The 26,052-nt window shown below is 30.5% G+C and overlaps 2 protein-coding genes across 3 annotated transcripts in view; one reads left to right on the top strand and one right to left on the bottom strand.

Moving 5' to 3' along the window:
- Positions 1–2,275: 2,275 nt before the first annotated feature.
- The window catches only part of LOC139529038 (immunoglobulin superfamily member 11-like), a 238,474-nt gene continuing 214,697 nt past the window's right edge, over positions 2,276–26,052 (bottom strand). Inside the window, exons 4-10 of the mRNA XM_071325273.1 lie at positions 23,956–24,231; positions 22,915–22,965; positions 21,519–21,609; positions 6,728–6,886; positions 6,014–6,196; positions 3,141–3,275; positions 2,276–2,378 (exon numbers count right to left, since the gene is read on the bottom strand). Of these exons, the coding sequence (XP_071181374.1) occupies positions 2,372–2,378; positions 3,141–3,275; positions 6,014–6,196; positions 6,728–6,886; positions 21,519–21,609; positions 22,915–22,965; positions 23,956–24,231 (902 nt within the window). The 3' untranslated portion in view covers positions 2,276–2,371. The remainder of the gene's footprint in view (positions 2,379–3,140; positions 3,276–6,013; positions 6,197–6,727; positions 6,887–21,518; positions 21,610–22,914; positions 22,966–23,955; positions 24,232–26,052) is intronic.
- LOC139527046 (uncharacterized) lies at positions 8,576–20,634 on the top strand. Of its 2 annotated transcripts, none has more exons than XM_071322301.1 (9): positions 8,576–9,102; positions 10,552–10,634; positions 11,098–11,175; positions 12,427–12,507; positions 13,598–14,288; positions 14,935–15,125; positions 15,788–16,567; positions 17,589–17,757; positions 18,921–20,634. In XM_071322301.1, exons 1-9 carry the CDS (start codon positions 8,721–8,723, stop codon positions 19,592–19,594), a joined length of 3,129 nt encoding a protein of 1,042 aa, XP_071178402.1. In that variant the 5' UTR covers positions 8,576–8,720; the 3' UTR covers positions 19,595–20,634. The 2 variants fall into 2 exon arrangements, with proteins under 2 accessions (XP_071178402.1, XP_071178401.1); XM_071322300.1 differs by having other exon boundaries at positions 14,905–15,125.

Here is a 26,052-nt window from a genome sequence, read left to right as displayed (position 1 = left end):
AAAATTACAGACGTCAGACCCCAAATGTAGTTCATCCGATATGAAATCTTTCTATCATACTCATCAACAGAGAAGAAAAACAGCAGTATGATCTATTTCAACAATATACATATTGACCATTGGTTGGAAAAGTCAACATTTTTAAAGTAACTTTCTAAATTATGTTGGAAACATTTTAAAAAGCATTGATTTTATCATAATTTTTTTTTTTTTTTTTCTTCATTTTACACAATACACTTTCCAGTATCCAAATAATGGTACCACACAACCAGGTTCAACTCAACATTTTTATCTTAAAATGCCCTATACAAAGTCGGGGAAATGGCCATTGTTATATTATGGTTCGTTTCTGTGAGTGTTTCATTTTAATGTTGTGTTTCTGTTGTGTCGTAGTTCTCTTATATTTGATGCGTTTCCCTCAGCAGTTTGTAACTCGGATTTGTTTTTCTCTATCGATTTATGAATTTCAAACAGCGGTATACTACTGTTGACTTTATTTGTACCCTACTTTAATTGTAATTTATCATTTACTGAAAACGTACCATTGAGGTGATTTTCACGAATTTTCCGAGTTTGCAAACGTTACGGAAAATCATGTGATAATGATCAGAGCATGGGATACTTTTTTCATATCAGCCCGCTAAACACAATTTTGGAAAAAATATTGAATTCACGTAAATTCATTGCTGTTATCATAGTGTAAAAAGTATGTGTTATTTGCTATAAGTATATGATAACATATCTCATATCCAACTTGACGTCTCAAGCAAGCAAAAAGTGAGACTGTAAAATGCCAACTAGGAAGTGATGAATTTCATGTTTGAAGTAGATATTTTTTAACAGATTACCCAAAAAAGTCTTATGCTCAACACGTGTATAATAATACACTTTGAGATATAATGAAAGACAATAAGAATTTAACAAAACACATTGATAAAAAATGATGTAAACTGTATAAAATTTTATTTAAAAATAATAAAAACAAGAAATACAGATAAATTATGAACTCATAATAGAATAAATGATTAAAAAACAGAAATGAAAACATATTTAAAATAAACCATTACAGTGTCAAATAGAAATAAAACAAATAAATACAGTTAATGGTAGATGTAAAGGAAAAGATATACTACTTTGGATTTTTGTATGTTCGTGGGAACCAATATTTTGTGGATTTGAGCGAAATAGTATTTTCGTGGATAGTTGATTTCATGGTTTTGCAAAAGGATGCATACTAGCACAAAGAAAAATTCCTTCTTCATTGCACATTTAAATTCGTTGTTAACATTACCCACACAATCAATAAAAATTGGTATTCCACATATCATAATAAATACACAATAAAAAATATATAAACAGATTGATGTACTAGCATTAACGGCATCAATTTAACTGTACCGTGCGCATTTTAACAATAAAATTAATTTTAATATCTTCCTAAAAGTTCTACTGGGATACCATTTGTTTCAGTTTTAAATTTAACACTGTGGGGTAAAATAAAGAAAACAATATGATTATAACATGCATTGATAAAAAATGAAGTAAAACAACAAAACAGGTTGAACTAAAAAGTAAAATCACAAAAATACTGAACTTAGAGGAAGATCAATTTGGAAAGTCCATAATCACATGGCAAAATCAAATAACAAAACGCATCAAAAACGAATGGACAAGAACTGTCATATTCCTGACTTGGTACAGGCATTTTCAAATGTAGAAAATGGTGGATTAAACTAAAAGTCAATATAACATGTATAATACAAATGAATATAAAAGGAATAACATTTTATTGACAGGGTTTTGATTTTCTTTGCATATTTAACAAATGACAGGAGGTTTAAATTTATATCGGTCCTCCATCACCAAGAGCAAATGTTAACAGTAGGCTCATGTTATTGATTTTGAAGATTGTTTATTGGTCATTTAATACCAAATTAAAGTCAAGATGTTATTTTTAACATGTCAAGCACCTGTAAGAGTCATACTTCAATCAATTAAATTCAAATTCATTACTTTTTGGGGGGAATTGTTTGCCTTTTACTCGATTTATTGCTTCAGTATGTTCCTGAGATTTTGTTATTACTTGGAGTAGCATGATAGTAATACAAGCTGACAAACGATAATTTAAAATTTACCTCGAATAAATAATATTCGAACAGGCAAGATACATGTATATATTTTTAAAATTCTCAAAAAACTAATCCAAGGGAACATGATATTCATCTGTAATGGAAATAATGTTAACACTTGAAATATTCTTCTCAATTACGCTGCAAATAAATGCGTTGCGAAATTAATTTTAAATCTTTTTGGCAATACCATTGTAATATCCTGTAGCAATATAGTTGGTGGATGCCGTTGACACAAGATCTCAAACGCTGTAAAATAAGAAGAAAAATATGAATCAACACAATGTAACAAAACATGCAAAACGAGTTAAAAACGTTGTGGGAATATGAAGTTAAACAATTAACATTTTTTCGCTATTTTGTACTTCTTCTGTCTCATTGTTTGACATTAACCTCGAATATGACCAAAGCAGTAATATCTGTAAGTAAAAACTTTAACAAACTCCATGTTTCTCACCTTTGCAGCAATATATCATCTTCATCCGCGAATGGAATATACATATATCACCTAATCTATATTTAAGGGATCACAGCTGCTACTCACATTTTGTAAGTCGTCATTGGTGTTTGAGCCAAAGAACATCTCGTGCTGTTTTGTCAAAAAGTTCATCGGAAAAAAACTAATATTCAGTGTGTTAACTTCACAATTTTTGGTGTTGAAGTTGTGTATCTTTTCATTACCTTTACAGTTTCTTTTTTTTCTTTGTGCTTTAATTTATGTGTCTTGGAATCGAATGAATTTAAAGGCAATTCGATATTGATTTATCCCATTATCGATTTTTTTTACATTACTTATTCAGGTGTATTCTTGTGTGTGGTCTTATGCAGTGAGGTTTCTATGAGTTTATATTGTTAATACATTTCATTTAGTTTGTATTTTATTTTTTACAGTCAGTAACGAAAAGATTATGATAACTGAACTCGTTAAATTAGAACACCAAGTGTATGAATTTTTAAAAATCCCACAAGAAAAAATATGTATGTTAGATAGCTTTTATAAGATATACATACTTGATGTCTATGTCTGTTTCATCGCTTACGTGTCCATATTTGATTTTATCACATGGATCAGCATATATAGAATCAGAAGTAGCTTCCAATATTGGGTTTATATCGACAGTTGTCACCAGGTTTTTTTCTTCTCCGCTTCGAAAAAAATAATTTTTACCTCTTATATAACAGGTGAATACGATATCAAAAGAATATTAATCAATAATTGCATAATATATATAAGAATCAAATACATAAAAAAAACAATCAGACAACTCCAAAAAGCCTTAATCCTTCACCAGTAAGACATATGATTTTTTTTAATGAACATTTCCACCTTTCATGCTATTTAACTTATCTTATTCTCAATTTACCATTTCGAAGTAGAAATGTCACCTGTCTGTCCCATTTGATATCGCTTTATAACTCAATCGATGCATTACATATTATCTAATTCACATTATATCTTATTTACTTTTAGTAATCATAGAAGTGCATAGATCTTTCTTCAGTGGGGTTACATGAAAGAACGATTTGAAATTTTCGAACAGGATAGGGGCCTCAGTGACTGAGTGGTCTATGTAGTTGCTACAGTGCTCACTAGCTAGTAAACACTGATATAGTGATTTCGAACCCTGCTAGTCAGGTGCATTTGATTCCAATCGTAATTTACTAATATTGTCAGTTTTCCTATCGAAGTCGTTGGTGCTTAAACGTGGCGTTAAACACCCTAAATCAATCAAATCGAACATGGTACCTGATATGACATGTTTGTCTCTCAACACAAGGGGGACAAATAACTCTGGACAAAATTATCAGAATTATCGTCTGATCTTAAAACCGTTAACTTTTCACCAGGGTACGATACTGAGACAGAGTTGCATTCACAATTGGGGTGATTTATGGAAGGCTGGAGACGTTTAACAATGATTTCCCTATCGACAAATTCGGTTTTGCACCATTGTAAATTTTTATCGGATTTTGTGTTTTGATAAATATTGTTAAACATTTGATCATTTGAATATTTGTAAACTGCTATAGCATCTTGTTGAAGATCTTGGAAAATTATTCATTTTATTACTTACCTTCTTCTTTTATGTTCTGAATGAATGCAACATGTGTGCCCATTTCAATTGATCAACAATGACCAAAAGCCCTTTACACTTTATACTCAGTAAATCAATCTAACTTTTTTCAGTTTGAATGAAATGATTCTGTAGGTTAAGAGAGGATATTTATAAAGTGACGGAAAGTTGACAATGATCACTACATCAACGACATAGAACAATGGACAACGACTATGGACGATAAATGATGACATACCTCACATTGCCCATTAAACAAAACACTGAAAAGTCATGGTACAGTACATATTTTGAAACCACGTAAAATGCAGTTATATACAATATATGTATTTTCACACATATCTTAGTATAACACACTCAAATGAAAGCAGTATAATTTCATGTAGCTGTTCTACTAATACAATTTCTATTAAACTAATCATCGGCCAATAAAGGGTATGTTACATAATTATAAATAGACATAAATTAATATAATGGGAATGTTAATGATAGTATGAAGTTAACTTTAGTACTTGTTTGGTAATTTTAAAACATTTAAAACAAATCAAAATCAGACTGTTGCATAATTCTTTAGGTCCACAAGCCAGATTAATCTGTTTTCGGTCATTATATTTTTCAATTTAATACATCTTAAAAACAGAATAAAACATAACGTGTTGTCATTAAAATACTTATCATTTGATTTAAAATGAATGTCTTTGTCATTGTCAATTGAAATTTAAGAACACATTTTACAAGTATGTTTTTCTTCGAAAATTTGTTTAAAGGCTATGGGTTAATAAATTAAAATATAGAACTTCAAAATTAGGTTAAAAACAATTCATTCAAGTTCTGAATGTTGAACATGCAAATAGTTTGATTAATATTAACTTCAAATAAACAACATGTATTGCTACTCCAAGTCTCTATATTTATAACGCTCAGTCGTTAGTACTAATATTCAATTCACATTTAAAGTTTACAAATGTATCAAAATTAGTGGATTAACCGTTATTGAATATGATACACAAACGAGAACCTGTTTAAAAAATATTTGATGCAACAAAAAAGATAAGGCAAACATTAGTATTAGTCAATAAAGGAATAGACTAAAAAAGGGCACAGAGCGTCTGAAAAAAGGGCACAGGGCGGCAATCGGGGAAGGACGGACCGCCCTGTGAAAACGACCTAGCTGGACCACTGTATTTGTATTTACAGTTGACCTTAAAGTACAACTATAATAAAGGTTTTTCAGAATAGAAATTAAATCCAAAACAGAATATAAAGTATGTGCTACGAGGAATCGATTGATAGTCTCTACATATGTTTATGATTGGATGTTTTCGCTCAAATCTTTTTTAGATTCCTGGAGCAATTGGTAAGTCCAGTAAGGCATTTGAAAAGAATGTGAAATGGTGAATCAGATAATGACAATTTGTAACAACATCAAAACGTATAAATTTCTACCATCCATGTGCTTACCAGCACATTTGACAATGAATCATTTATTATTTATCATTTTGAATAAACCCAATGAAATGGTCAAAACGGGGAGAAAAGTATTTTTGAAATACATTTATATCCCTTTCATGCCCTTGAAATTATATAAACGATTTTTTAATTAAATTTGCCCAACAGAAAAATAATCTTCTACATTTCATCCTGGTACTCCATACGCCACATCTGTTCATAAAAGTCAGAGAGGAAACCAATTTTTAACATTCGATTGGTATAAATGGTATAGGTATAAAGAATTAGTATCTGAGGATTTTTAAATCACTTGTGAATTTCATAATCGATAACGGCATGCATGTCAGTGTTGCTACATACTTGCTTCTACGGTTGATTTTGTTTTCAGTTATGGTATTATCAACATCGAACGTATCTTCCAAGTCACCTGATTTAACAGTGTTGTTTATGAAGATTACGGGTGTATATTCGGGGTCGAAAGTGATACCATGACAGCTGATAAAGCTGTCATCCAAATTTTGGCTGCGGCTTTCTTCCTTATTTCTAAACATTAGGACGACAATATAGTAAGACTAATATCACAGTAATATTGTACGACATTAAACTGAGTGAAAATGTGTGTCTATGTCTTAGTTGACAAATGGCCATTTATGTCTGTTTGTTTTGCTCACACATTGTTGTCAATATAATGGAATTCTATATGACTGTCACGTGAGAGATTTACTTAGCTATAAAACAAGTTAAATCAATCATATGTATATTTAAATATGAAACTAAACTTCCTTTGTTAAATTTTGTCTCTCTATATGAAGGATGATTTTATAACTTTCATATTTTTATATATCAAATATATTAAACACAATGACATGATTTAGAACTCAAGTCCCCTTCTCTTATTTCATTTTTGTTAATGAAGATCTAGTAATTCAATATATCTTTTCCGGTAATTCGTTTTATCAATAAGCCACATTTTTTAAAATTAATTGAATATATTTCAATTGACATACATCTTTAATTATGCTATAATTTTAATACAAAAGTGTCAACAACATGCATGTTCATATCAACACATACCTGCTCCTGCTGTGATTTTCTCTTTCCTTGTTATCATCTGAACCAGATTCCAATTTGGTTAAGGGTATAGTGCTTTTTGCAATGGTCTTGACATTGCTATCGTCGTTACATTTCATTGAACAGTCCATCAGTTTTTGGCAGCAGTTCTGCGTTCTTTTTCTACATACAAAAACAAACATATTATTACTTAGGACTGTAAGACACTAAACCGAATTAAAATGATTGCTATATGTAATAGTGGAATAACGGTAATCTTTAAAACATAGTAAACGTATTCATCTTAGGTTTATCATATTATAAAATAACATTGAGGATACCAATTCTACTGCACCAGATATGCATTTCGCAGAAAATCTTCTATATCGAGTTCTTAATGGGAAACATAATATATAACGGTAACTAATTTTTAATTGCAAAAAGGTCAAGCACTTCTTTAAATACCTAATATCTGTATTGTACCACATTTCTGGTGTGAACTTTACGGGTTTTTTCTTCAATAGGGTGAATAATGCCTGTGTCATTTAGGAGAACGTTTTGTTGATATAAGATTTCAAAAACTCTTTTGCAAAACTTTTATCCTTTTTATACACAACAGAAAGTACGAGTACAGAAAATGTACGAACATAATATACTTCTCTTATGTTGATTATTGAATAACTAATCCAATAATTCAAATACCGAAATAACAAGAAACAAAACAACACGTTAATTGACGAATGTGAGTAATTATTGGATCAGTTATTTTTTTCCATTGACCATGAACTTCGTAATGGAAAAACTGTAGAAAATGAAAAGAACTTAATTCTACGCATTCTCAGTTGTTTTGTTGCTTTGTCATAGACAACGTCTTGATAACACACGTTGTTGTATGACGTAAATGTAAGAGGAGTAAAATGTGTAGATTTATTTGAAATTATTGGTTTTTATGTCACTGGGAAATCACGGTAATTCATTCATCACAACCAATGTGATGAAAACAATCATTATAATCATAATGTGATGTCAGTAAAAAGTAAAATATTTGTTCCAAAATGAATTATAAGTGACTAGTTTTGTACTTTTATAATAAACTTTTTATATGTTTAACACTAGTTTGTACATGGTTTTAAGAGTCATTCTCTGTAAGCACCAAAATGACAAGGAAATAGTATGTCATGAAATCAGACAAAACTTGGCTGAATGGTGCATTATAGGCATAAAACAATATTCAAATAAAAAAAAATGTTAAAAAAATATGTGTTGCCATGGTAACACAACATATTTAAAAAGACTGTTTTTTTTTTCGATTCAAAATCTGGAAAAAAAACCAAAATTTAAACTATCTTAACATAACAAGGAAGTAGTTGTAATTTTATCACTGTTAATACCCTGAAAGGATTATTATAGTTCTACACAAATTAAAAAAAATGAAAGCTGTGCATATTTTCGTTTTACTGTACCAGCCTGTGGAACTCTGGGAAAATACACTAGTTTTCAAATTTAACATTTTCAGCAATTTTCAAAACAAATTAAAAAAAAAATTGGACAACAGATCTGTAGGATTTTTTAGGGATAAATCTTGAAGATATTGTTTTCAACGTATGTTAAATTATAGAGAGGTGATATTTAAAATAAAAAAGTTAAATGCATTGCTTTGGCCCTATATTTGTATATAATTTGTTAAAAAAAATGGTGACGTTTTTGTGATTTGAAATAAATATTCTTTTCAAATGCTGCACTAGAGTACTATTTTTAATGTAATATATAATATAAATAAAAATAAGTATCTTTGTTTAGTGCATATAGCTGTTTATAAAGTACAGCTAGTGCTAACATCAATATTTATTCCAACATAGCTATAAAGTTATCTCCCTTGTTAAAAACTCTTCCTATTATGAGGTAACAAATAAACAAGATGTCAGCAGACAACAAGATGTAAAACAACCATCATCTTAACTTTATAGTAGATTCAAGGCTTTGTGATCGACAAATAATGATTCAGGGTGATTGAAAAATGACTTTCTGCCAGTTTGGATCGTTATCCAAAGAATTTATCAGATGTTCTGAAGACTTTTTCCATTTAAAAACATGTTCATATGATGACATTATTATTGTGCTTACTGAAGCTGGTATTTTACCACAAAATGTGTTAGCTAATACCTATTCTATTTGTTCGTCACATTTCAATAACTTTCTTAAACTAAATGAAAAGAAAAGAAATAGACTTCTTTGCCTGGTACCATCTCACATTAGTACACATCCAGAAATAGACCACACCCATTCGTCAGAAGTTGTAAGCCACAATGAGAAGAAGAGAAAAAGAAGCAAATGTCTTCACTTTGATGATGTAACAACTTTATTCAGAAAAACTGGTGTTGTTCTGCCAGTAGGAACACGTAAGTCAATGTACTTTTGTATATGGGTTGGTGTGGGGGATATAATGATGTCCAATTGTAAAACTCAATTTTTAAAGGGGTGCTATGCCTTTGTATCTTACAAATATCCAATACCTTGAAGACATATTAAGTTGAACAACAACAAAAAAACATACTTAAATCCACAAAGATATTTTAAAGTCGATAATTGCCAGATAACACATTTATTTTATTGAAAAAATAGGCATATTCCACATATATTTTACATAGGTGCCGAAATGACTAAATTAAGGGCCGTTTTAACCAGGTGCCGATTTAACCAGGTGCCAATTTGACTAGAATTACATTTGGATATTCTCAATGGGGACAGGTTCTAGTTTAAGAAAACAGATATTTTTATTCTTCTTTAGTTTAAGTATCCATGCAGTCTTCACAAAGGCCCAGCAGCCTAGGCAAGTAAAACTGTTTTTGGGCCTATGAAAATCATTTCTACAGGCCAACATAATCTAACTAAATTTGTCCCACAATTGAGCCCTGGGCCTGTAGATTTAAAAGTTCATCCTGAAGTCAAAGTATCACAATAAATTATTTTCTTTATTGTGAAAGTTAATTAGTTTCAAATAATATTTAGGCAGAAATTATTTCTGCTTTTAATAAAGTTGGACCATTTATTTCCCAAATCCCCTTGAACCCTCTCTCCCTTACCTCCTAGAATATCAAAGTCATCAGGCATCTATAGTAAAACTATAACAAATAATGTACACTATGACAAGACTATCACTCCCCTATCACTATTTCTTATGTTAGAGGTCAATGGGTACAGAAACCCAGTAACACAAGAAAGACAATTAGACATTTCAATTACAATTAAAAAAGTAAACGGGGACAAGATTATGGATGAAAAAATATAGTAAAAAAATCTGTTAACAAAGTTTTTATAGCTTCCAAACACCTAACAGGTCAATAAGCCAGTAGTGTTGTTTAAATCTAAAGTTACATTCAATTATAACTGACATGACTGAACTTATAGCATGTATAGAAACATGATTTATAAATATCAAAGTGAATTAATAATGAAAATCTCACTTGCCACAACTACTCAAACAGAAGTCTGATTTTCATGTACATGATGACAAAATTTATCAAACATTTTGCATATATATATATATGATGATGATGTCTAATTTTCATGTACATGATGACAAAATTTATAAAACATTTTGCATATATATATGATGATGATGATGGTGTTTTATAAAAATATTTAAACTTGAAGTTTGAAATTATTGTTTTTGAATAAATTCATGTCTGTACTTGAAAAGTGATTAAGCTCAACTGTATATCAATACAATGCTAGATAATATTTTAGATAAAATATTCTTTATAGTTAACAATATATATTCTACAAACATACACCAGGCAGATTATGTTACTTATAATATTTTGACTTATCTAATTTTACATTTGTAGCTGTCTGTATTAGCTGCAGAAAAGAATTTACAAGAAAAGAACTAGATGAGGATATATATACATATGAGGAATGTTCATCAAAGGTACCAAAATAAGACCAGTTGGCAACAAAAATATATAGGATAAATTTAATTTTTCAAAAGTTTATATTTGATTTTAGCATTTTTTTGCAATCATTTTATCTATACATGTTGAAGGCCGTACATTAACTTATAATGGTTTACTTTTATAAATTGTTATTTGGATGGAGGATTGTCTCAATGGCACTCACACCACATCTTCCTACATCTATACAAATATGTTAAATTGAATGTGTCTAGTAAGAATGATTTTATAGATGTCATATACTGATAAAAATCTCATTTATAGTACAGATATGATAATTTAACACATTTAATGAAGCATAATCTTCATCTTTGGTAAAAAGGGTCTTAACTTCTGTCAGACATGTCAGATTTCTGTCTGTCTGTCTGTCTCTGTCTTTCTGTCTGTCTGTCTCTGTCTGTCTGTCTGATTGTAGTATTCAAGTATGCTTTCTATTTTTAGGTTAAAGACAGTTCAATACATTGTATGGATACTTTGATTGAGAGCCAAAATACAATTGAGACACAAACAGATGGAATTGTAAGTACTACAAAACTTGTATAGTCTTTATGGAAATTTGATTTTATGCTCAATTATGATAGAATAATTCAAATTTGGTATATGGCATATTAGATATGAAAGCGGTCTGTTTAACATGTCTAATATTGGAATTTCATCATTTTGATAGTTGTTATAAAAATTGGTTGGATCAAGATTTCATGTATGAATGCATATAGTTTTATAGATATGTTGATATTTTATTTTCATAATTGCAGTCATCATGAGCACATTACCTCTGAAACAAATTTCTGGTGTCAACAACATAATTATTTTTCATTTTGATCTTTTTTAACAGATTGTAGTTAACATGTTATAGTTTTATAATATAATATAATAAATTGCTTTGCTGAGCGCAGCCCGATACAACCGCAGATGTTAAACCCTGAACAGTTGGGTGAAATTTGGATTGTGATCAAATTTTTTACATAGTATAGGTTTCTGACACAAAAAAAATGTCAAGATCTATCAAATCTATTGCGCAATACTGTACAATTAAAGATTCTTCTTGAAAATTTCCAAAAAAATTTAGACCCCCCTTCCAACTATTGAATCCCCACTTGGAGCAATTAACCCCACACTGAATACTAGCCTTTCCTTTGTAGTATGGGACCTTGAAGTACAATTTCAGAGAGATTCATACTCTTAAACACAAATAATTGTCTCGAAACTCGAAAAATGTTTGTTTTTGGCCCTGTTTTACACCCTATTCCTGCATGAATTGAGCAATTACCTCCTAACATGATCCAGGCCTTCCTTTTGTGATATGGAATCTTGTACATGGTACAATGTCAAAGAGATCCATTATCCTACACACAAGTTATTGTCCAGAAACTACAAAAATGCTTTCCTTTTGTAATATTGAACCTTCTTAGATTTCATAGAGATCATTTACAAACTAAAGTTATTGTTCGTAAACCAACAAAGACGAAGAGGATGATGCAGACAACGAAGCAGAAGACGACATCATACCATTATAAGATCCCAAAAATTTGTTTGCGATCGTATAAAAACTAAGGATATAGGGTATCCATCCATAACAAAAAATCAGTAGACACACTATAACAAATAAACACAAAAAGCAAAAGAACAGCACTGCATTGTTGTTATTCATCTAAAATTCACAGTAAGGCCCATCAACAGAATGTGCAAGTTAAAAAAATGTAATCCTCTCAGATTTACTGTTGCCTTGTGCCTTGTGGTGAATTTAATCTTTATATGATTTACTTACAGACCCATGAGACATGTCAAATGGTGTATGATGGAAGTAATATTTTTTCAGATTCAGAAACAATTGAACAGCAATCTACACAGGTATAAAATTTTATAACTCTTTTATGATATCATTTATTGTTCAGTTAAGCTGAATCATTATAACACCGCTTTAATAAAGGGGGTATACTTTTTTACCTCTGTCTGGCCATCTGTCCCTCTGTCCTATGAATATTTTTCATCGCTCCTTTCTCAGGAATTACATAAGAAGGATTTTTGAAATTTGGTTTTAGAGTTTATATATGTCAGCTATACCGTTTGATGTGTAACCATGTGTTTTCAGTTTCATCACTCCACGACTTCCTGCTTACTAAATACTTACATGAGTTTACACATGATTAGCTAACTTGTAAATTTCTGTCATTTTTTTTAAGTTGGGGTTTATTTTTTTTACTTTTGTCTGTCTGTCTGTCAGTCCGTCCCTCCGTCCCATGAATATTTATCGTCTCATCTGTCTCAGGAACTTAAGACCAAAATTTTTTCCTCTAGTCACATTCAATTTGCCATGTCAGAAGTTTTCCCACACATCAGACAACCTGTTGTTGGGTTGCTGCCCATAAATTAGAAATTTTGCAGTGTTTGATCAAGTTGGTTATCAACTTGAATTATCTTTGAAACCTTAACAAAGATCTTCTACTCTGAAAATACAAATTAAACCACAGTTGGCCTAAAAAAAATTAAGGGTATCTAGAACCTCTATGTTTATGTAAAATTAACATTTTGTGTTGCTCATATACTCATCCTTGTTTATGCATCAAAATAGCTGCTGAATGTTGGGCTTAAAATAAAATTTCTCTTTGTTTTTTCCAGATCCCTGCATATAAAATTAGCTCTACCCGTGTATGTTATATCTTTTCATAAGAAGAATAATTTCTCTATATATACCTACGCAATAAGAATAATATACAAGTAGACAACAGGGAACACAGATATTTTTTATCATCATTTAATTTGTTAACCTAAGCTTAAGTTTTTACAGACTTTTGCTTGACTATTCACCATAGTGAGTTTGTAGATCAGACCTGATACTGAATATCAATATTAATACAATGAGTAAAGAATACTGTATTATTTGACCATTAATTTGTCACATTTATTTTATGAACCTAAATGATGAACATTTTTTTTACAGGAATCACAGGCCAGTTACCAAAGAGAAGAGGCACTTCAGTATTTAAATCGCTTTTTAGAAGTTAATGGCAGCAAAACTATTTCCAGCCTTCCGTCAAAGTCCTGGTTTGAACTATCCAAGAAATCTCAATACTTGTATGTTGATAGACTACAAAATATTATTGACTGTGTCATAGGATGTTTTTTCCCTGAGAATTTTAGTGATGTCTCACAGCAGATTTTTCTGTCAAACTCAACTGCGAAGGTCTCTTCTGAAGAAAATATCAAACCTCTTGCAACCTTATCAACAATTGCTGAGTTTTACCAGAAATCAGAATCTTGGCAGCATAGAAGACAATTATTATCAATGCTTTCATTGTTTATGACCTACCAAGAAGTATTGCAACTTATCCCTGACTTAACAGAGTTTAAATACTACACTTCCAAAAAACATGGAGAGAAATTTGGCTATGGGCTGCCTGTACCACAAGCAGAAACACACAGACAAAAAATGGATCCAATGAAATTGGACAGCTTCTTAGAATTCATAACATCACCACATATTATCAGAGATCTACCATATGGTGAAAAGAAATTGAAATTATCTGATGGAACAGTTCAAAATGTGCCAAACCTGATTCGATGCATGGGCTCATCAGATATCATTCAACAGTATAAACTATATTGTGAAGAAAACACTATTATCCCATTAGGTAAGAATAAAATCAAGAAGTTTCAAGTAGCCTCTTCCTTCTGCTGTTGTCTATTCTATGGTCGGGTTGTTGTCTCTTTGACACATTCCCCATTTCCATTCTCAATTTTATCTTATATAATATTGCATACTTGTTACAAAAAATCCTTTTTTTTTTGTTATTTGTCTTACCTTGATGTATTAAAAAAAGAAAGACTTAGATATGCTAGTCAAGGTCTATCGATTTTAAAACTTTTCCTTATATTACATGTATTAATTTGTGATTAGGATAGTTTATGGGGAAACCACTAGTCACTGATAGGTAAAAGTTATTTGGTATACATAAATGTATTATGATTTTCTCTTTTTTTGTCCAAGAGTTCATAATGAAGTTACAGTACTTTGTTTATGAAAAAAAAAATTGTTTTACCATTTCCAAAAATAAACCAAGATTGCTTTCACAAAAAAGTATATTAACTGAATGATAGAGTCATATTCATTATAAGATCCCACCTCAATTTAAATGACTTTTTCTAGTGTTATCATAGAGTTACAGAACTTTGTTTTGTTGAAAATGTGGTTTTAAAATCAAACTCAGCTGTATGAATATGAATATTAATTATACTTCTTTATTGCAGGTGAAAGTACAATGTACAAAATTTTATCAGAATGTACAGCTACCATCCGACAAAGCTTTGAAGGTGTTGACTATTTTGTGGCTGAAGTTGGGAGGGCTTTTGCTACCCTAGAGGCTGTAGCTAAAGAATTACACAGTCTTGATCTGATGACTCAAACTGAATTCAGTGATATCAACAAACTGTTGGTGCAGTCAAGAAGATACATGAAGGCAGATTTTAGGGTATGTGTGAATATTTAGTACTCTGAATATATATACATGCAGTTTTTCCTTTCTATTTTCATTTCGTCTGACAGTAAAACACAATTTTAAAATTTATTATATGCGCATCTATGTAGGAACAGTGTATTGTTATGCATCTATCTGTCCATCCATCTACATCTACATTGTAGCTATCAAGGAAATCTCAACACTTTATTTTTATTTGATTGTAATACCCTATTTGTTTTAGGAGTTATTGCCCTTTGCACTGTGATGGGTAGGGTCCAGTAAAACACTGTTCTTTATTTAAAATAGAAGGTATTGATACAATTATTTTTTTAAATAAAAAGTAGCAATACTATATATAGTCCTAGGTCAATGAAGTCTATAAGCCTAGATAAAATAAGGAAAAATAAAATAAGAAAAAAAATGACACTTTCCTGTAAGTTTGTATGAATGATATAACAAACTACAATTATTGCATATAATGTCAACCTCTTGGTGTTAAATTCCATGCAACACTAAACTTGACTTGTGAGTGATGTCCGGACATTAAAACAAGATTTAATAATGTAAATTCCAAAAACAGTAAAAAGTAAAATACCAAATACTTGTAAATGGAAGATATTTTTTTTAGAAAGCATGGTATATCTATATACTATATATTGCTGTTTTAATTTCAGGTCCATGTTGCTCAGTCATGCCAAGTTGCAGACCATTGTCTTACATATGGAGGAAGCGATCCCAAAGATGAAAATTTTAAATCTGAATGCAATCATTCGCATACACATATTTGTGAGTCATGTGAGCAGCTGAAAGAAATCATAACAGCGATGACAAAAATAGTAACCAACACTACAGAACATGAGGATGCAGCAAATGATATGAGATTTAAAATCAACCAGGCAGCACAAAGTATCATTAACTTGAAGAAACATCTTGTTAGGTGTCAAATACAAGACCAAGCCAAAAATGACACATTTGAACAAATGAAGGAAAATGAAGTCTTCATAGTTTGCGATTGGGCTATGAAATTTTTGCCCAGAAAATTTAGAGAAAGTCAGTGTGACTGGTTTGCAAAGAGGGGGATTCCATGGCATTTGTCAATAGCATTTAAGAAAATTGATAATTCTCTACACTCTCTTGGATTCATCCATATATTTTCAAACCAGACCTCACAGGATAGTCACACTACCAGTGGCATAATACAGGGTGTCATCACATCAATCCAAGATGATAACCAGAGCACAAAGTTTCATCTTTGGTCTGACAATGCTGCCTGTTACAAATCCTCGGAAATGATGGCACAACTCTTTAAATTGGGCAGTGTACAAACCTACAACTTTTGTGAGGCACAGAATGGCAAAGGCCCCTGTGATAGGACAGCAGCAACTGTTAAATCAGCAATAAGAAGATACATCAACCAAGGAAATGATGTTGTAACTGCCAATCACATGAAAGAGGTAAGAACTTTTCTTTTCATGTATGATACATTTATGTACCTATAAAACATCATTAAAGTGATGTAGGTGATTAGATTTGGTGTTAAATTCAACAAAATAATATTAACAAGAATAACACTTTTAAAAACTGTATTTAATTTGGCAACATCATTACACTGCTCTACATTAATCAGAAGTAATTTCAAAATTCAAAACTAGACTTATCCCAAATACTTTTGATTTTATTCCTAATGGACTAGGTCATGTAGGTGAGTTACTTGAAATTACTTTGTCAACACATTCAATACTGCTTTTTTTCTAATGATGATATTTTTGTATGAGAGAATGGTATTATAAATTAAAACAAGTCTATTACAAATGCTTTTTTAAATCATCATTGATTCCTTTCTACTAAAATATATATAAACAAGAATGTGTATACAGATGCCCCATTCATTTTCTATGTTCATTATACTGTGAAATTGGGGTCAAAATTATAATTTTGCATAAAAATTAGAACGATTATTACATAGAACATACATGTATAAAAATGAAAATGTGGTATGAATGCCAATGAGACAACTCTCCACAACAGGAGAAAATGACACAGAAATTAACAACTATAGGTCACCGTACGGCCTACAACAATGAGCAAAGCCCATACCGCATAGTCAGCTATATAGTAGACTTTAGTTTTAAGTCTACTGGATTCAACTTCCTCAAATCTAACTTCACCTAAAACTGTAACCAAAAACATTAACTTGAAGCAGGACAAACGGAGGAATGAAAGAACGAAAGAATGGACAGACAAAGGGACGCACAAACGTAAAAACATAATGGTCCTAAATGGGGCATATAAATGGGGCATAAAAAGTGTATAATATTTTGATTAAAAATATAACTCTGTTTTAGATTTTTGTAAATGACAGCAATTTCATAGTTTAAAACCAAAAGCTTTCAATTGTTCATGGTCACAAGATATTGACTATCAATGCAAAATTATCCAAATTAGCAATCAATATATTGTTGTTGTTTTTTTCAGGCCATTGACAAGTCAATGAAGAAAGTTAGATACAGAATAAAAGTGGTAGACAATATGACAGCAAAACCTAAAAGTGTGGACCGTGTCATTCCATCAATATCAAGTTATTCAAACTTCACCTTTGAGAGGAATGGAATCAGAGTATGGAAGGCATACAATATTGGCCAAGGTATGTGTTATAAATTGACAATTTTCGTGAATGCAGAGGTTGATGAAGATTTAGTTCTATATAATGCTCTTCAATTGAGTTATAGATTCAAAGAAAGAAATTTTAAATTATATATATATAAGACTAAATCTTTCATAGAAGTTAATTTCCACCAGTTGCTCTACACCAAAATTACACCTGTTGAAGAATTATCAATCGTGCCTCTGTCCTAAACTTTTGAATTCAAAACTTACTAAAAAATAATGACCAGCAGCTTCATCATGAACTTTAGAACAAAATTGGGCTAAAAGCTAACACTTGTATACATGTAGTTTTTAAAAAGATTAAAAAAATTAAGTTATTGTTTATTATACGATTAACTCACAAACTGAATAAAAGTCCCAAAGGACTTATATCGTAAGTTTGTGAGTTAGAGACCCAGTTTACACATCAATAACATCTAGAAAAAATTTGTTTAATCCTTTTAATTCTTCAGTCAAACATTCACCATTATTAATTTAAATTATTTGTTTGACAGCTACTATAATTTACCATCAAAAGCACAATGGCATGTCGAAACTAAGGAGTACGCCGCCATCTTGACTTGCTAAAAACCATTAATGTCCAAAAAATGCAACAGAATCTAAAATGAAATATCACCTTCCTCAAAAACTTCATTTTAATTAGATTTTATCCGAATTGAAAATTTTCATTCGTGTGACATACATCATGTTTTGCCATGACGTAAATTTACCAAATCCTTCATGAAATTTCGCGGAATTGTAATAAAATTTTAATTTTATACATTTTTGAAGCTTTAGGGCATTTTTTTTGTTTTTTTTTGTTATATATGCATTACAATAGAAACACCTGTGATGCAATTGTTTTATAATCTCAACTTGCTGACAATCCCAATATCCTTGCAAGAATGTGTACTGCGCATGCATAGATTACAAAAGTAGTTTCGGAAACATGGTTTATCGAAGTGTAAACCAAGAGAAAAATTCTAATTGACCAATCCAATTCAAGTATTTATAGATATGCAAATGATATTAGAATTATTGTATGATTAAAACAGGTTTTTAAAGAAATTTATTGGTGCATATTTACTAGATTAAATCACCAATTAGCACATACAAGTCTGAATATGTGAGTGAAAGTTTTTTTTTTTTTTTTCTTTCTAGAATGTCTTATTTCAAACATAAGTTCAGTAGAGTCAATACAACTCCAAGTGATAGAAGATTCAGGTCACATACATTTCCATCAACTGAAACAGAAGATGAATATACCTGAAACAGATTCAGAAGATGTGGTGGTTTGCTCAACTGAGGGTTGCACAAAAACATTTGCAACCAATGAAGAATTAACGTATCACTTATATTCAGAAAAATGTACACTTGTATTTGATCAAAAATCTAGTTGCAGCTCTGATATAGCCAAAGTCAAATACCTTGAAAAGGTTGCTGAATCAAGTGTGAATAAACAACTAATGATCATGCCATCTGCAACTAAACTATCAACATCTGATTCTGAATTGGACATGGGTTGGGCGTTGAAAGACGAAAGAAAAAATAAGAGGTTTAATAAAAATCAAACAGATTATCTTCATGAAAAATTCAATAAAGGACAAAAAAGTGGTAGAAAAGAAGACCCATACAGTGTGTCTGAAGCAATGTTGCTTGAAAAAAATGAAGATGATTCTAGGCGTTTCCATTATAGTGAAATACTCTCAGTCCAACAAATTACCAGTTATTTTTCCCGGTTATGTAGAAAGTTGAAGCTTGATGAATCCGGTTCTGACGCAGCCAGGGAGGAAACCATCAGCAATTTGACTCAGCAAATCAATTCAGACAATTAACTCTATTTATTGTGTTATATATTGTTATATAAGTTCATTTCTCTGTGAGAGCCTCTACACAATATTAAAGAGAGCTATTTTTATCCTGTTAAGAACCTCTGTCAGAATTGAAACCAAACTTAAGTGTGTATGTTAATATCAAGGTCTTGATCATTGTATAATAATTATTATCAATTTGATGCTAATCAGAATTCCAAAATGGCAACTCAAAAAATCAAACTCTATATTTTTTTTCCATTATTAATCAATCAATCTAAAGGGGTTAAGGATATTTGCTTGTCATATTTTAGTATTTTTGTTATATTTTTTAGAAATTCTCTGCTTTTATCCATTTGAATGCCTTGAAAAATTTTGCCCATGGACCCCATTTTTCTTTTCATAAATCTTTTACATATAAAATTATAAGCCATTGTTATTGAGAGCTTAAACTGGTCAAGGATAATTAAAGCTATGAAAAATCAAGAGAGAACTTTTTCCTGCCAAATTTCAATGGCTATAATACTTCGAAAACAAGCACATTTTTTTTGTTGATTCATCAATTAATCCCTATTAATTTAGAATAGTGTTATAGAAAGCTCTTTATTTTGAAACTGAACAGCGAACTTTCTTAACATTTAATACAGAATTCCTGTTAACAACTGAGTTATATAATGCAACATTGGTAATTGGTCCTTGGCCAGAAGGTCACATACATTAGTCTGATGCTGTAAAAGAATAGGGTATCCAGGTCTGAATGTTCCATATTATCAATACAGGGCTGATATTGTAAAATTCTTGCCCCTATTCGAATTTTGTAAAATCGGGAAAAGGGGGAGGGGTGGGTGTGGTTGAGAGTTGGTTGTTGTTGATGAACTGATTTTTTTGTTTACATGTATTATCTTAATTCATGCATGTTTAAAATAATTTCACACTGTCATGTTGATTTTAATAATCTTATGCAAAGCGATATATGATCTCTATTGATTTCATGCTAAAAATAGGCTATTTATAGACAAATTATGTTTCCATGGCAACCACATAAAATGATAAAAACTGAAAAAGTGTTGTTTATTTCTCTCAAAAGGCTGTTTATAAGATTTCTTTTGGAAAGTTTGTCTCAATATTACTCTTATGCAGTTTGGTTATATACCGGTTATGTATCACTGCATGTATGTAGATTTTGTCAAATATCAGGATTTAGAGCAATTTTCAAATTAAAAAAAAAAAAAAAAATACCAAAAATATCACCTCTCTAATTTTTTAATATTGTGATGATAACTAATGGAACTTCATTGTCAAATAGTTTCAATAAGGTCTGTTGTCCAGTTTTTTGTTGTTAGACTCTTAAAAAAGGCTGAAAAATCACTTTTTTAGCTTTATGACAAAAGTGCCAAATGACTACTTTATATGCATGCCACTGCATGTCTAGAAATTAGTTTTAATCTTTAATACTTTAGTTTTATAAAGTTAAAGTGTGATATATTTGAACAGAATAAGCTTCATTGTAGCAAGTTTTGTGTATTTTGCAATATGAAGTGCTGAAAATCTGAAAAAAATCATGTTTTTCCAATGAAAAATGGCTCAAAATGAGGGTAATCAGTTTCCATGGCAACCAGATTTTTTTTTCGACTTTTTTTATTTTTTCCACAATAAGACATCTTAAAGAAGTCTTGATACAAAATTTCATTAAAATCTGTGACTATGCGTTTCTTGATTTTTCCAAATACTTTGATATTTATAGAGAATTACTTAGCTACGATTGTACTGCAAAAGCAAGTATTATATATGTTTTGTATCAATCCCCGACTAAATTATTTAAACATGTTCCAGGTCAGTACTACCAATATATGGCTGTAAAGGGTTCACAGAAATGTCTTCCGATGAAAATACAAGATCATCAATGATAGAAGAATTTAATTCAAATTTTAACTTATATTTGATTTACTTTTTGTTTGCTGGTTTATAATAGTATTTTCTTACTACCAATGCACCAATGACTACTGCGAATATGACGAGAATCACGTATACTACATGAACTACAAATAAAAATAAGACATATTGTTGAAACAAATTACAGTTTGCATATTATAGTGAAATTATGGCAGGTATTTTTGAATATAGCTTGAAATTTAATAAAAAAATTTAAATTGTTTGATACGAATAAATGGTAGTCTCTAGCCAGTTGATCTATCAAAATTAATACTATTTTGACTAGGCTTTTTGAATCGAGCTTCACTGATGATGGATATGAACACAGCATGAAATCATAAGCACGGTATCTTTGAAGAGTATTCTTTACTGCATTTGAATTATCCTCCTGTTAGTTTGGTATTTTTTATTTTAATGACGAACATTTTAAACATCTATTTGTTTTTTAAAGTGACAAACATCGAACAAACAGAATATCCCTATTTGCTTCCCTGTGGATAGAATAATAACGCTGGTTAATAAGACGAAATGCGTTGTTTTAGTAGAAAAAGTTGGATTTTTGTTTCTTTATTTCACTGAAGTGTGATTACTAAGTTGTTATCAATATGGTTAATATTTGTTAGATATCACACAGCTGAATTAACAATCGTATTTACCTAAAACGGTAGTTAAATGTTTCCGTCAAATGTCATTAATTACATGCAAAACACATGCAACATATTTATTAAGGAAGAGGCGAAAAATAACAAAATAATAATCAATACAACCCTACAACGCAATGGCATTTAAATTTAAATAAATCAAACTACTAGGAAAATTTATCACAGAAAGTCTCTTATCAAATGTCATCTTTTGAACCTTAAACCCATAAAAAATGGATAACAATTGGTATATTCCAAACTGAGGTATTAAACTAACCTTGCTACCAATCAAATATGTTTTATAAACTTATTAAATAATTTTCGTTACTTAAATGTGTATCAATAATTAACTGCGTTCGATAGTTCTGATATAGTGCAAAATGAAATGAACGTTTGATTCGTCAGATGGAAACAAATATTGGAACGTAGTGAATGAAAATGATTGTTTTGTAATTCAAGGTTGATGTTAAATTTTAAGATAAAAAAAACAATTCTTATATCCCAAATTCTCATTTGGTACGCTTGATGTTTGTCTGATTAGCAAGGACGCTTTGAAGAGTTAAACAAACATCAAAGATAAAAGAATATGACACTCACAACTTTTTTCAACTAAGACTCAACTTGTCAGGTATCAATTATAAGAGGAGTTTGAAACTTTAAAACAAAAAGGTCTAAATTAAATTAGCTATATACCTTGGTTTAAAAACACGAATTGGGAAAATTCGTTTGGCTCAGTTGATAGTTGTTAACTATAAAACATGTACATTTTACCTGCTGCATTCTTTAATGAGTCTGATTCTTTTGATGACCACAACTTGTCGACTGTTTGAGAATCATAGTAAACATTTGATATTATTGGGCATATTGTACTATATAAGCATCAATGAGTTATTTATAATCATGCCAGCAATAAGCAAAAATGAGAAACAGCATTATTTTGGTAATGTGATGCTGAGGTTAAAATCTTAATCATGTTAATTGATTTATTTAAATGACATTAGATGTAAATGCGTAAAATCCAAAACCACCCCCTAAACCACAACCACCACAAATACAACTAAAAAATAGAATAGAAAACAGTTCGTCAACATATCATTACAGATTGATAGTTTTTGGCATAGAACCCAATTTAAGGACGTCGGATACAATGAAATGTTCCTATTGATAATTGCAAATGATCGTTGATTGTTTATATATGTGAAATTGCAATTTTATTGGCTGATATATTAATGAATATGATGGTATTTATACAGTAATACTTTATTGTATATATACAGTAATCAAAGGATGTATTCAATAATAAAAGTGATTTTTGAAGTGAAATCGTCCCTTTTAGTCATACAGTTCTTAACTTGTGTCGGCTTTTATATATTTGTCTTTGATCGTCCTGATGAAAGTATATCAAGAAAGACGCATACAATTTAGAAAGTTTTATCTTCATTTTTATATCCCGGGATTCATACCACTGCTGGTTGGTAATTTTTGACCGATGATACCATTAGCTCTGTAGTCAGTGATTCTGTACTTACATGATTTATAACATACATTTCTTAAGATTCCGTTTATAATTTATTGGGAAACTAAGGTTTCAACTCCCTCAGGCACATTTTACCCAAGAATGATTTGATTACTTTTTGCTTAGGTCCCATTTAGTCGTATTGCTTTTCATTCGTTTCTGTACTTATTCATCCTTGTATTTCAAATATTTGTCTTTAGGCATTCGAGAAGACGGTTAAATGAGAAATGTGCGTCATTCTGTTTTTGTTAATATTGCCTTATTACCAAAAAGCTACAAAAACACAATCAACCCACCTATATTAATCTGCACTGAGTAATTTGCTATGTATTCAACGTCATCTATTGTGTTATAAGCTTCACAGATATACACGCCACTATTGTTTTGTATTACATCTTCAATGATATAGAGATTAGTTGATGAAAGTATACTGCTTGTGTTCTCCAGCCTAAACCATTTGTAGGTTGGTTGAGGATTTCCATCACCTTTGCATGTCAAAGTAATCTTGGATGTTTTTCTGTCATAGTCTGCTTGGTTTGGCTGTTTGGTGATATTGACATGTCTAACGGTATCTACAAAAAATGTTTAAAAATTACTTTATTCTGTTTAAAAAAGAATATTATAAAATTAAGTTATAAGAATGGAAATACATACAGATGCAATGAACAGTAGTTTGTTAATCCTTAAATGTGTACTACGGATACCTACAGTTGGTTAGTACATAACAAACTGTACTTCGTTTAGGTTGCACTTTGTAAAAACGGCTATTTCACAAGCCACAAGTGGGGAGATATATAATATTCATATATATGTTGATTTATTAACGTACTAGTTCCAATATATGGTATCTGGGTTTCTTCTTTCCAGAATGAAAAAAAATAGAAGCGCCTAAAATTTAATTCAAAGGAGGTCCAAAAGTGGAGAAATGGGTAGTATAGCGATTTTGTAGTAGTTTTTAAGAAGTTCAGCATGTTCAGGGAATATGAATGTTGGATATATGCCACACAGCCCTATATTCCAACCTTTGAATAATCATGATAATATAGCTGTGCATATCAATATTTCGTTATGGGATATAATTTTTCACAAAACTTCATAGTAAAAGTGGCACAGTTTTAGCCGCAGGGGAGTTTCTATGGTAAATTGTAGAGTTTTTATATTTACAAAATAGCAACCGTTGTCATGTGTTCTATTGTTTGCCTGTTAGTCTTCTTTCATTTTTAGCCAGACGTTGTCAGTTTTTTTTTATTTATGAGTTTGACTGTCCTTCTGGTATCTTCGTCCCTCTTTTTGAATAGACGATATTCATCAAGACAAAACAGTTATTTCCTTTGTACTACAGTTTGGGTCATGATCAAAAAGAATGTGTTAACCCAATTTCCATCCAAGAACAGTTAAAACATAAGAAGATTAATTAAAGCCAAACCAAGTAAATTGTAAAGTAAATTAAAAATTTTACAATAAAGTAGTTACATGGCTATGTTGTATGCTTCTTGTGTGCAACGAGTTCGTCTGTTTTTCGTGGGCTTTTTAACTGAGGAGAGGCGACATTTGATTTGAGATGCGAAATTTCGAAACTTTTCAAAATAATTAGCTTGAAAACAATTATCTTAAGTTTAAAATGGAAAGGTTTAATTTAGTTGATTAGTGGTTGCATAATGTCATTGACTTAAGTGGATCAATTCATTGTTTTAAAGACAAAGTGGTCATAATATCAATGTAAACGATTGAACAGTATAGTTCGAAAAGACGTCTGGTTGCAATATTATCATTATTTTACCGCACCAAATGCGCATTTAGACTAATATTTGTCTTCTCTGATGCTTTAGACAGAAATAGTTGACAAATACAATTAATCCTAAATTTAGTACAACTGGCAAAATCGATATCAAATGCTTACAATATTTACTAATAAGATAAATTAAAAAGAAGAAAGACAAAAATGTCGTATATTTAATATTTTCTTTTCATATATATTGATATCAATCAGATGTGTAAAAGTGGATAAAACTCGAAGTTAAGAGCATCAATCAATTATCAAAATAATAAGGGCAATTTAGTCGATGCATATTTTTGCTAAATTAGTTCCTGGTATTATTAATTGTGAAAGGAAATGGTCAATCAAAACAAATTATTTTCAAAAATATTATTGTTATAGTTGTATTGACAAATTTGGTAGGACAACACAAATAGACATAATTGGTAAATATGACAAAAGAGGGACGAAAAATACCAGAGGGACAGTCACACTCATTAATTAAAAAATAAACTGACAACGCCATGGCTAAAAATGAAAAAGACAAACCGACAAACAATAGTACACATGACATAACATAGACAACTAAAGAATAAACCCCACCAACCCCACCATAAACTAGAGTTGATATCAAGTG

Source organism: Mytilus edulis, chromosome 6 (assembly GCF_963676685.1).
Source record: "Mytilus edulis chromosome 6, xbMytEdul2.2, whole genome shotgun sequence".
NCBI classification, from domain to species: Eukaryota; Metazoa; Mollusca; class Bivalvia; order Mytilida; family Mytilidae; genus Mytilus; species Mytilus edulis.
This window is presented reverse-complemented; position numbering and strand designations above follow the sequence as displayed.

What these genes read in the sequence shown, in the direction of transcription:
- LOC139527046 (XM_071322300.1), top strand. Translation starts at nt 8,721, where the DNA reads ATGACTTTCTGCCAGTTTGGATCGTTATCCAAAGAATTTATCAGATGT. An exon ending in ATGAGGAATGTTCATCAAAG is followed by an intron (nt 10,635 to 11,097) that starts GTACCAAAATAA and finishes TTCTATTTTTAG; the next exon opens with GTTAAAGACAGTTCAATACA. An exon ending in CTGCCAATCACATGAAAGAG is followed by an intron (nt 16,568 to 17,588) that starts GTAAGAACTTTT and finishes TGTTTTTTTCAG; the next exon opens with GCCATTGACAAGTCAATGAA.